The 12272-nt window shown below is 28.4% G+C and overlaps 1 protein-coding gene and 1 long non-coding RNA gene across 2 annotated transcripts; both read left to right on the top strand.

The window, feature by feature from the left end:
• The first annotated feature begins 7934 nt into the window (after positions 1–7934).
• Positions 7935–9255, top strand: LOC126896340 (uncharacterized). The gene is made up of 3 exons (XR_007701826.1): positions 7935–8632; positions 8872–9021; positions 9150–9255. It is a non-coding gene; the product is annotated as an uncharacterized LOC126896340 (long non-coding RNA).
• A 520-nt stretch (positions 9256–9775) lies between these two features.
• Positions 9776–12058, top strand: LOC126896511 (sentrin-specific protease 1-like). The gene is made up of 2 exons (XM_050669377.1): positions 9776–10240; positions 11963–12058. The coding sequence occupies exons 1-2, from the start codon at positions 9776–9778 to the stop codon at positions 12056–12058; spliced, it is 561 nt and encodes a 186-aa protein (XP_050525334.1).
• The last annotated feature ends 214 nt before the right edge of the window (positions 12059–12272 follow it).

Raw genomic sequence — 12272 nt, 5'->3', positions numbered from 1 at the left:
AAAAAAAAAATCAACTCAGCACTCCACTCCCACTTTTTTTCATAGACCTTAATCCAGCACCTATCAACCCAGAAATTTTCAAATTGACGTCATTATGCTATTCAAAAATCAAAATTGAGGAACCTCACTCAAGAAGAGACTTACCTCAATGCCACAGATGTCAAAACTACGGCCATACACGTACCTATTGTAATCGCCAACCAAGGTGCGTCCGCTGTGGCCAAGCTCATCTCACCGACATGTGCGAAAAATCCAAGGATCTCCCGGCCACCTGTGCACTATGCGGGAGAGACCACCCTGCCAACTACAGAGGATGCGTCGTACACAAAGAATTACAAAGATCCAGAAATACCAAGGACGTTAACAAGGACCCATCCATTCCAGCTACCTCCAGCCAACCAGACAACAACGAACAACACACTCAACAAAACAACACTAAGGGTAAGCTCCTCAGTAATACCACCTTTTCTCGTACTTATTCAGACGCAACTAAGTCATCCAGTCCATCTAATCCACAAAAACGTGAGCCTAACGAACCTCCACTTTCCACCCAACTTTCATCTTTCCTCGAACATTTTCAATCCCTTATCACACCCTTAATAAATCTACTCACGACTCTAATAAATAAAATCCTAACCAAAAATGATCATTAACTCAAATGCAAACCATCCATTAACCATTTTCTCTTGGAACGCCAATGGCCTCAGACAACACTTAGACGAACTTCAACTCATCCTAACCGAAACAAATACTGACATTGCTCTAATTTCTGAAACGCACTTTACTCCTACTTCCTGCGTCAAAATGTATGGCTTTAATTCTTACTATTCGTGCCACCCTGACGGAACAGCTCATGCTGGTTCGGCAATTTATATTAAATCTAGCATACCCCATCACCCTCTACCTTCTTACATTTCTCCCCACATACAAGCAAGTAGCGTTTCAATTGTGACTCATAACAACATACCTATTACCGTATCCGCAATTTATTGTCCTCCAGGTCTCATCACCACTATGGATCATTTTTCTGAATACTTTTCTACACTGGGACATCGATTTGTTTCGGGAGGCGACTTTAACGCAAAAAATACAACATGGGGAAATCGCTCTCCCAACACTAGAGGCAGAGCATTACAGTGCTGTATAAACAACAAAAACTTTTCTTCCTTAGCTCCTCCTGGTCCAACCTATTGGCCCTCTCACAATAACAGACTACCTGATATCTTAGATATATTTGTCAAGAAACTACCAAGTAATATACACTGTGACATTACCAACCTCTATGACTTGTCCTCCGATCACACCCCAATAATTCTCAAACTAGGTTTAAATGTTTTCCCATGCAAAAAGGAAACTCTCACCCCCGGTCAAACAAACTGGTCTATCTTCAAAAACATTTTAAATGACGATATAAAACTTAACGTTTCCCTAAAATCAATTGATGAAATCAACAATTCTGTTAACCACCTCACAACCGCGATACAAAAATCCGCATTAGCAGCTGCAATATCNCGCATTAGCAGCTGCAATACCCCAAACAAACAAAAACACAAAAAAACAAACTCCTTCTCATATACAAGCTCTACTTACCGAAAAACGTAGAACAAGGGCTCGCTGGCAAAATTTTAGGTATCCCAATGACAAGACCAAACTAAACAAACTTAACATCCAAATAAAAAAGGAAATCCAAAACTACAAAAACCAATCATACAACACTTACGTTAAATCTTTAACCACTATAAATATGTCCCTGTGGAAAGCAACGAAAAATATTCTACGAACAAACCAACCCACCCCTCCTCTTAGAAAAGAAGACAATTCATGGGCCATTACTGACACCGATAAATCTAATATTCTAGCTCAGCACCTAAAAAACTCCTTCTGTCCTCATGATATTCAACCCTGTCCAACTCAACTGAAAATAGTTGAAAACTACGTTGAATCTCCTCTCCCAATGTCTCCGCCTGCTAAAGCCACATCCCCTGAAGAAATAAACTATATAATAAAAAATATTCCTATCAAAAAATCCCCAGGTCACGACCTAATCACCAACTTTATAGTAAAAAATCTACCACGCAAAGTCATAATTTATTTATCCCACTTATTTAATGCACTGCTTAGACTTTCATACTTTCCTAAGGCCTGGAAACACTCTATCATAATTCTTATTCTCAAACCAAACAAACCACCCGAAAATCCAGAATCATACAGACCAATAAGCCTTCTTCCCACCATATCAAAAATTTTTGAAAAAATTTTATTAAAAAGGCTCCTCTCCATTGCCACTAATGCTAATATCATCCCGAACACACAATTCGGTTTCAGAGCCCACCACTCCACCACTCACCAACTTCACCGAACTGTCGACCATATTTCCAACGCTTTAGAAAAAAAAGAATTCTGTCCCACCGTTTTTCTCGACGTCTCCCAGGCCTTCGACCGGGTCTGGCATGACGGACTTCTCTTTAAATTAAAAAAGTTCCTTCCAGCCCCCTATTTCCTACTCTTAAAATCCTATCTATCAGACCGCTTCTTCACCGTTCGTCTCAAAAATAGCTACTCAATATGTCACCCTATAAAAGCAGGTGTCCCACAAGGTAGCGACATCGCCCCTTTTCTATACTCTGTGTTCACCCATGATATCCCAACGACTCCGTACACATTCATTGGCACATACGCTGACGATACTCTAATATCGGCGTCACATCGCGATCTTGAAATTGCTAGCCTAAGGATCCAAAATCACCTTAACATGATCAACTTATGGGCAAATCGTTGGAAAATAAAAATAAACGAAACCAAATCAATTCACGTAACATTCACTCTACGTAACTCTGACTGCCACCCAGTCACGCTCAACAACAAAATTCTACCAACAGCAAATGAAGTTAAATACTTAGGGCTCACATTTGATAAGCGTCTTACGTGGGGCCCACACATAAAATTAAAGCGTAAACAAGTTAACTCCAGACTGCACCTCCTTAGACCCCTGTTAAAATCCAAATTATCCCTAACCAACAAATTGACAATTTATAAAGCGATAATCCGTCCGGTTTGGCTTTATGGTATTCAGCTATGGGGGTCGTCAAAACCGTCCAACACCAGAACTCTACAAGCTTTTCAATCAATATGCTTACGTCTAATAACTTCCTCTCCCTGGTACGTAACANAAAAAAAAAAAAAAAAAAAAAAAAAAAAACAATTAAATATATTAAATAATTAACTTAATGGTAAATCTTGTCAGGTGGCACTACTGAGGGTCTTCCTATTCTAATATTTGTAATGTTAAAGAAAAATTGTTATCACACTTACTTATTATTGTAAAAATAGATTGTAAATATATTCTTTTAATAAAAAAATTTAATTACTAAGTAATACTTAAGTATTTTTTCTCATATATATATATGTATATATTTTTTAATTGCTTTTTAAGCCCATTAAGGGCTATAGTAGCCTCACCAAAGAGATGTTTCTTAACAATTGATATGCCGGGACGGGTGCATAGTCTGTCGCCGAAGAGAGAGATGGCGATTCTGATTACCGAACTGATCTCTAGCTCGGCAAATGAAGGCGACCGTGACCGAGTTTCGAACTCAAAGAAGTGCGTGTCAAGCAATGTCGCGTTACCGACTTGGTCACACTATCCTTCTACTTGATAATTAAATAAATAAATAATAAAAATTTCTAAGAGTATATTTTAGTGGCAACTTTTGAAATTAAATGTAAATCTATTACTATTATGTTACTATTGAATAGAAAATAGTATAAATAAATTAATGGTATTAATAATTTTATTATTAATTTTTAAGGCATTAACCATTTGAAGATTTAAAAATAGTGAAAATGGTAGTAGTGTTTAGCTACGTTTTAATTTTAATTTATCGCACAGATAAGAATTATTCTATATTACTCGCGCCATTTGCCTTTAACTAAAAATTACAACCTAAAATCTACCCTTTGGAATCATATTTTTTTAAAATACACTTGATATCTATAGTTTATAACAATGGTTTATTAAAATAAATATAATTTTAATCTATACATTTTTATGAGATAATAATTATTTGAAAAATTGTGGGTAGTATGCTAAATGAATAATCCTGCATATTACCTATTTATAGGCTAGTTAAATTTGTACCTTTCCATTTAAAAAAAAATATTATCCCTATAACTTATATGGGACCAACTAAAAAAATATAGTGGATAAATAGAGTATTATATGTAATTGAAAAATAAAAAAAAATGCTCAAAATTATTATTATATTACGAGTAGTTTAGTATTTCCTGTGTATTATTCAGTCTAAAATAGTTATTAGGATACTTATTAGTTACTCATTATACAAGTTGCACAATTTTTATAAATGATTTTTTTTTATAAAAAAATTTTATTGATAAATTTCAATGTGGTATTACGCGTGAGGGGGTAGTGGATCAATCTGTCGCTTTAGCGCTTAGCGTTCAGCTGCATTGTATGCTGTTGGTTCCCGGATAGGTAACCATATGGTTACCTATAAACTTTAACAGTGACACAAACCTTGCCTCTATACTTAATTCTTCAGCCATAATGAGGTTGCGTCAGATTGATACAGGATGTAAAAAGCTGTCAAATTGTAAGTTAGAGACGATCCCAAATAATTAGAATAGAGTCTAAGATTATAACAAATTAATACATTTTAACCTTATTCTAAAAAAAATGTGTACAATTTGTTGAATTTAAAAGAAATATCATGTTTTTTAGTAACAGACTCTTTTTATGTTTAAACACGTGCAATAATTATTCGTAATGATAGGAATTATCAAAAAACTTTAATGCATAATAACTGCTATTTTTTCGTATAATTAAAACATATTATGTTCTCCCTGAATTAATAAGCAGCGTATTTTTTTGTTAAAAGTTTTTGAAACTTTACTCGTCATATTAAAGAAAATTTGCTTCTTTACGAAGCAAATAAATGTAGCATTTTTTATCTTAAAGGATATTTTTAAATTATTGTTACTAACCTTAAGGATAATTTAAGGACAGAAAGGGACTTGTATATAATATTAAGGGAATATTACATGATTTAAAATAATAAAAACAAATGTAGAACTTTCCAATAATAAAAACGTAACTTTTTTTTAACTCATTATATATTTTGTAGTTTTCATGTGTTTAGATAATGGTAGCTTGAAAAAATGAGATATTGTTCATAAATAATATTTACTTAATATATATAGTTATTATAAAAATAAATATGTAATCATTTTATTTTATTTTATCAAGAATTCAACATATTTATGAAAAATATAACAAGTAAAAATAGACCTAATTTTAATGATAATTGTTTGTAACATGTTATCGCATGAATTTATTAACAACACTATTATGAGTTGTATAAATGTTGTACGATACAATGAGTACTCAAATTTAATAAAATGTCTATATTGTGTGATCTTTTCAATAAAAAGAGTTTAAATATTCGTTTCATTAGATTTAACTACAAACAAAGCTAAGAAGAAATGTATTTTACAATGATGTTTTCTTTTAATTTTGTGATTCAAATCCAATATATTAATTAGTACGATTAAAATACGTTGAAAACTAATTAATTATATGGTGTTCTTTAAAATATAATTGTACTGATTTATAAATATTTTTACAATAACGGAAATTGATGAAATGATTTAAGCTTTAAAAGGATTACAAATTTAGCAACTTACACTTTTTATATTTATTTATTCTTATAGATTATTTTTTCGATGAACTAAATACGTTTACCGTTCCTTTTGATGAAATAATTCAGTCTCTTAGTGGCAGTGGCGTATTTTGAATGATTTCTCGGGTGGTGTCCAACTTTTAATGAACCTCACAAACGAAAATTATAGAAATGTTTACTGACGTAAAAAAAATTTTTCTAATTACTATTTTATGAATTGACAAANACCCACTCATTTACTTGTAGAATAAATATATTTTAAACATTATTTTTGGTTTTCTTTAGTTACACATTATTCTTAAATTATTAACTATTTAAAACTTTTTATGTTCATCCCTTATGCCTTGTAAGGGTGTCAACTTTGTCTTTTTGTCTTTTAAATGGGAACACATATTTTGAATATAATAAAATGTTTGGATTTTTAATTAAATAGTAAATGGCATTTGAATTTTTAATATAACTTTATTAGTTTATTAGATATAAACATTTAAAGTTTCAAATTTTTGAGTTAATATACATGTATAATACACATGATGATATGATTACAAATACAGGTAGCTAAATGGTTTATATGATATCAATGTCGCAGTCACGGATTGTTTATTATCAATTATGACTATCATAGATATACTTTCTGTATTGTCAGTTAGTGTATTTATAAACTCACAACAATGTGCCTTACTACCATTGATAATAACTGCCGTGTACCAGCTAATTTCTTTGAAGTTGTTTTAAACAAAGTAACTCATAACTAAATACTTTATTTATAATAAGTAAACAAATAATAAAATCTCCTTTCAGTATTGATGTTCGTAAATTGCTTGCTTTTGATGATGTTTCAGTGTCATTCCACTTCGAAATTATAAATAACGATTCAATTAGGTACACAAAAAGCTCAAGAAAATCATTGACAGCATAAAAACGTTCAACTTATTTAGTCGCACATAATTGTTTTAATGATTTTTTAGTTATACATTTTTGACTTTCTTCGATTTGACTTTTCAACACATCTTTTCGCTTTGGGTATATGAAAAAATCTCTAACTTTAGATGTTGTTCCTAATCAATTTCGTGTTTCTTGTATAGAAGATTAATAAGAAATAGCAAGGTTCAAACATGAACAGCACAATGAACAAACGTCGCAAGCGGATAACTTTGGTGAATAAGAGATTGAGCTCCGTTACATTGACCAGACATAGAAGCACATCCATCGTAACACTGTCCTCTAAGGTATTTTGTTTCTACACCAAATGAATGTAAACTTTGAATAATAATATATAAACCTTTTCCAGTAGTATCTGTTGTAGGCACAAACTGAAGAATTCTTCCTTGATAATTATATTTTCAACATCTAAATATCGAACACACAAAGTTACTTGTTCGCTTCCACCAATGTCGGCCGTTTCATCAGCAAGTATTTTGAAACATCTTTGGGCATTTATGTTTGTTACGATTTTATTTAAAATAATTTTATTACAGGATTCAATTATTTCATTTTGAAGTGTTTCACTTGTATATTTTATTGTTTCTTCAGCTTCCAAAAATGATTTTAAACGGTCATCTCCTTGGGCTCTGTATCTTAATATTTCTCTAAAATTTCCTTGATTTTCTTGGATAATTTGTCATTTTCTTGATATATATTGAAGTTACAAAGATAGCCGTTATTGTCAAAAAAAAAAATAAAAAATAATAATAATAACATTAAAAATGCAAATAATAATTAAACCTATAAGGTAGTTAAACCCTAAAGTTATTTTCGATTTGTTAAAGTCGTTAAAATTAATTCAAATCTCCTGTTATTTTCTTTTATCAGAATTATTATGTCATTAATTCAATTATTAATTAAATTGTTAAACTATATTATATATTCAACTTAATAAATTTTTATGTTGATTATAATCGCATGGCATGATGTTTTTTGTTAATAACTAAATGGAAATAGCAATTTCACATGGGCAAAATTTTTAATAGTTGCAAGAGAATAAATCCAAACGTTGATATTTTATTTCATACAGATTAAATTTTATATGCATAAATATTCTGTTAACCGATATCAAATTTATTCCACTTGAACTTTCATAAAAAAATCTCTATCATTTGTAAACTAATGTAATAAATAAACAAACAAATACAAAAGGTTTTTCTTCAAAATATCTTTAAAATATATATATATATATATTTTTTTTTTTTTTGATAATTCTCTGTATTATTCTTAAAATATTGTATTCTTTGACCAATAATACAATTAAAATAAATAAGTATTGTTTATACAAAATTTATTTATAATTGGCCTATACATTTTTTTAATGAATTTTTACAATTAAGTTTCCTTGACAATTAGATGTAAATGTTGATTTTATCGACATTTCAGTTCACTTCGTTTTTTCCCGTGAAAAATAAACTATCGTCTTGTGTAATTATTAAGATTTATTTAATTAGTTATTGATATGGCAAGTGAAAAAAATATTTTTGGTCAAACAAATGAATCAAACTTACATAAGGTCATACGCAGAGTTGAAGAAATATGGAGTCGTCGTTTCATGCATTCCAATTGTGTTTTAAATAATACAAATAAAGGACAAATATCAAAAAATTCAACTAAAGACGGAAGAATTATCTGTAAACACTATTAAGATTAATAATTAAACTAACTATTTCGAATAGAGAAAAAGTTTTTTAATATAAAATATAAGAAAAATTAATAATAAGTTCTCTTATTCATATATAACAATAATTCAGTCGCTTTACTTTAATTTAACTATTTTAATATTAAAAACCTTTTTCGAAATTGATTATTTAATTAATAATTATTAAAATTATATTCAATTTGCAGCAATTATTAATAAAAATATTTATCCTATAAAAAATTCCATTAATCCAAAAAAATGCACGTATCGAAAAACGAATAAAAATGATAAAATTATTCCAGAAAAATTGGTAACTATAATTATATTAATATATTTATTCGATTTAGCTATGTTATTGGGGTTTGTCTGATTCAAAAATATAAAATAAACTATCAACCCCCTTAATATAAATGCGGTAACATAATGTTTAATATTATTCTGCTATTTTTTCTATTAGATTTTTATGGGAAATTCAATTTTTATCGAAGATAATAATATAATATTAAGTATAGTTTATTTGTTTATTTAAATATCTCTTTGGTTACCTAGAATATGATGCAGCAAAGAGAATTCGGAACACTTTTTCAGAATGAAAAATCTGAAAAATATAAAAATGAAATTTTAAATTCAACAGAAAAAAAAAATATAGCAATTTCAAAAGACAATCCGCTATTAATATCAGCTGATTTGTTAGAAAAGGTATATTTTATTATGCTTTATTTCAATAAAAAGATTTTAGGGTATACCCTAAACCATTTTTTGGACTTAAAGCAGATTTCTTAAATAAATTTATCATATAATTAAATATATTTTTATGATCCGTTAAGAGTTTTCATAAGAAAAATTTGGAATGCAAAAAATCCGAAATAAAAAAACGACTATTTGAGATATCTTCTAATACTACTGCTTGACCAAATTTAAAAAGAAATTCGTNATATCTTCTAATACTACTGCTCGACCAAATTTAAAAAGAAATTCATCCGAAGAAGATGAAAAAGTCATAAAAAGTATACAACTTTTAAAATATAATTCATTTTTAAAAAATATGAAGTTTTGATTTTTGAAACAAATATGTAATATTTTTAATCATAAATTATTTTAGAGTCGAAAGTTAGTTCTAATCCTTTGACCTTAAATACGCCGAATGACGTAAATTTACTTGCTCTGTCCACTATTGAAGTAATAAAAGTACCAGAGAAAGAAAAAGGTAATTAGTTATTTAATCTATTTATTTTATGTAAAATTAAATAAAAAAAGATTATTTATTAAACATAATTAATTATAATAATACGAGTTAAATTAGTATAACTTCTGCAGAGGCGTGTCATTAAGGGGGTCCATGGACGTTTTAAACAAAAGTAATTATACGTGTTTAATGTCATATTCCAAAACCTTAAATAAACCTAAATAATGGTAAACTGTTCAACAAAGTCTTTTATTAATTTTATGAATAATGTTAATTTATACATCATGGTATACTTCAGACACAATTAATGAGTACATTAAAATGATAGTAACACGGTCAGAAGGTGAAGTTTATGCAGTTGTCACTGATTTTATTGTAGCGTATCTTCGAGGAGGTTATCCAGATGTAAGAAGATGGATAAAAAAAGATATTCACACAATAAAATTACTTTTTGTGCCCATGAATGTATATGAGAGTCATTGGATATTGACAGTGGTTAATATACCTGAAAAGACTGTGACATCATATGATAGTCTTAAGTCGTATAAGGGTCCTTATCCAATGGTATTAAAAAATTTCTTAATTGAATGGGAGATGGACAAAAAAGGAAAAGCTTCTACATGGACATTACAAATAGGCGAGACATCTCGCCAAACCAATGGACATGATTGTGGGCCATTTACTGTTGAGCTGGCAGAAAAAATGTCTCGAGGAGATACAACACCAATAAATGCAAATTTTATGCCTTTTATAAGATTAAGACACAAAAATGAAATTATTGCTGGCGAGCTATTCAATTAATATTTTTATGAATGAAATTTTATTTTTGTATTTTATATCAATTTTCTTAATATTCACTATAAATTGAAATTTTTATTTGTATACCACCAAACATTTTTTTACTTTTTCTATGTTTAATTGTTGTTTTGTTATTTTATTTTAATCTTATTTTTCTTTGTAACATTTCATTTAAGAAATTCAAATTTAATATAAATTTATCTTAACTTAATAATTTAAACATTAATAATTTAATGTTCTTGTTATGTGAATATACAAATATTATAATATACAGTTATGGATACAATTAAGTTAAAAAGTCAGCCAATTATAAATTTTTAAATTAACAAGCGTATCTACTACCTTAACAACTTAATTTTAATTTTACTAAATGACGATTCATAAAGAATTTCATAACTTTTGTTTATTTTTTAAATACTATTTTAAGTATAAAAAATTCTTTTCTGTATTTTTTATGAATGCGGTATATTGAATAGGGGTAACTAAACTTATTTGTTTATAATTCTCTAAACTGATAAACTATAAAATAAATTTAAGAATGAACTACAAGTTCAGAATATTTCCGTTGTTATTATATTTTTGCTACGGGTATTTTTGTTATCTAAATGACCCAATGAAATCCAAATAATTTCTAGAAATCTCTAATAAAATGTAGATAAATACGTGTCGTCGAATCCTATCAAATTATCTTCAATTTTGTTATTTATTTAAAATACCATTTATTTTATAGTAAATAAATATAGTATATTATAAAAAAAGTTAATACCAATATATTAGGCATTTTTTTTAAGTCGGGGGGTGTCCAAACATGGAGGACACCCCCCCAAAATACGCCACTACTTAGTGGGAAAATGCTAATTATAAATTGAATAAAATATTAAGCTAGAATAAATAATAAACGTATTAATAATTTTTATTATATAAAAAAAATAGTTTTATGTTTTTTACATTATGAAGTAAATGTATGATAAAATCATGTAATTATCGAAATACCTTGGCCCTTAATATTTTATATAATCTTTACTTCATTAGCTGTTGTTTTCTTGAGCATAATTGCAGGCAGACTTTATTTGACTTATATAGATTTATTTAAATTGAAGTCAATGCCGTTTAATAGGATGGAGATTAGGGGAATATATAACCTCTAATTGAAATACCATTTTTCGATATTTTTGTACAATTTTCTCGAAAATTATAACATTTTGAAATATTTATGTATAAATATGTTAAAATAACGATCGATTTGATGCAAATTTGTATGTAGTGTTCAATTTTTTAAAGGAATTGTTAGATTATTTCAAAAACGACACCAAATCTTATTTCTTTAATTATATCCTGGATACAAGTTTTATGATTTATAAATTTATATCAAGATGGGATATAATACTTATTTGAATAATTATATTTTAGCATGAAATTGATGTTCAATAATTTATTGTTGTAGTTTTTTACGAAACAAAAGGAAAAGATGGTTAGATTATTGTGATCGTTATTAAATTATAACTTCAATTATGATATTGAAATTTTAATTTTGGAAACCATTGGTAATGAGAATATCTTATCTATTCTGTGGTGAATATATAAATTCATATAACTTTACGTTTCTTGGTACCATAATTATTGCAATTAAATTACGCATCTTTTTTGTTATTACAGAAGCTTATGATAACACAATCAGAATTGGTAACTAGGAATAATCACAGATATATTTATCATATACCTGTGGGAATAATTGACAAAAATATTTGGTGATAGTGAATATAATGATATTTTATATTTTATATAATATATAAAACATAATTAATAAATAATATATGGACTCTTTTTGGATCGTCGGAAAACAGGACACAGTGGGTGAATTATATTTCTACTAGTGTTGAATTAGTCTAAGTTAGGGGTCCATTTGTATACAGTAATCATGCTTAATAATGTCCGAGTTTATAGTTTGAGATAAGTAAAATTTGAT

The sequence above is a fragment of the Daktulosphaira vitifoliae genome, unplaced genomic scaffold (assembly GCF_025091365.1).
Source record: "Daktulosphaira vitifoliae isolate Bord-2020 unplaced genomic scaffold, ASM2509136v1 Scaffold_1, whole genome shotgun sequence".
Classification (NCBI taxonomy): domain Eukaryota; kingdom Metazoa; phylum Arthropoda; class Insecta; order Hemiptera; family Phylloxeridae; genus Daktulosphaira; species Daktulosphaira vitifoliae.
The sequence above is the reverse complement of the archived record's forward strand: the minus strand, read 5'-3'. Positions and strand labels throughout refer to the sequence as shown.

Bases quoted from the DNA above. Each gene is read 5' to 3' on its own strand.
- LOC126896511 (XM_050669377.1), top strand. From the start codon at position 9,776: ATGTTAATTTATACATCATGGTATACTTCAGACACAATTAATGAGTAC. The intron at 10,241-11,962 runs GCAAATTTTATG...TTGTTATTACAG, and splicing joins GAGATACAACACCAATAAAT to AAGCTTATGATAACACAATC.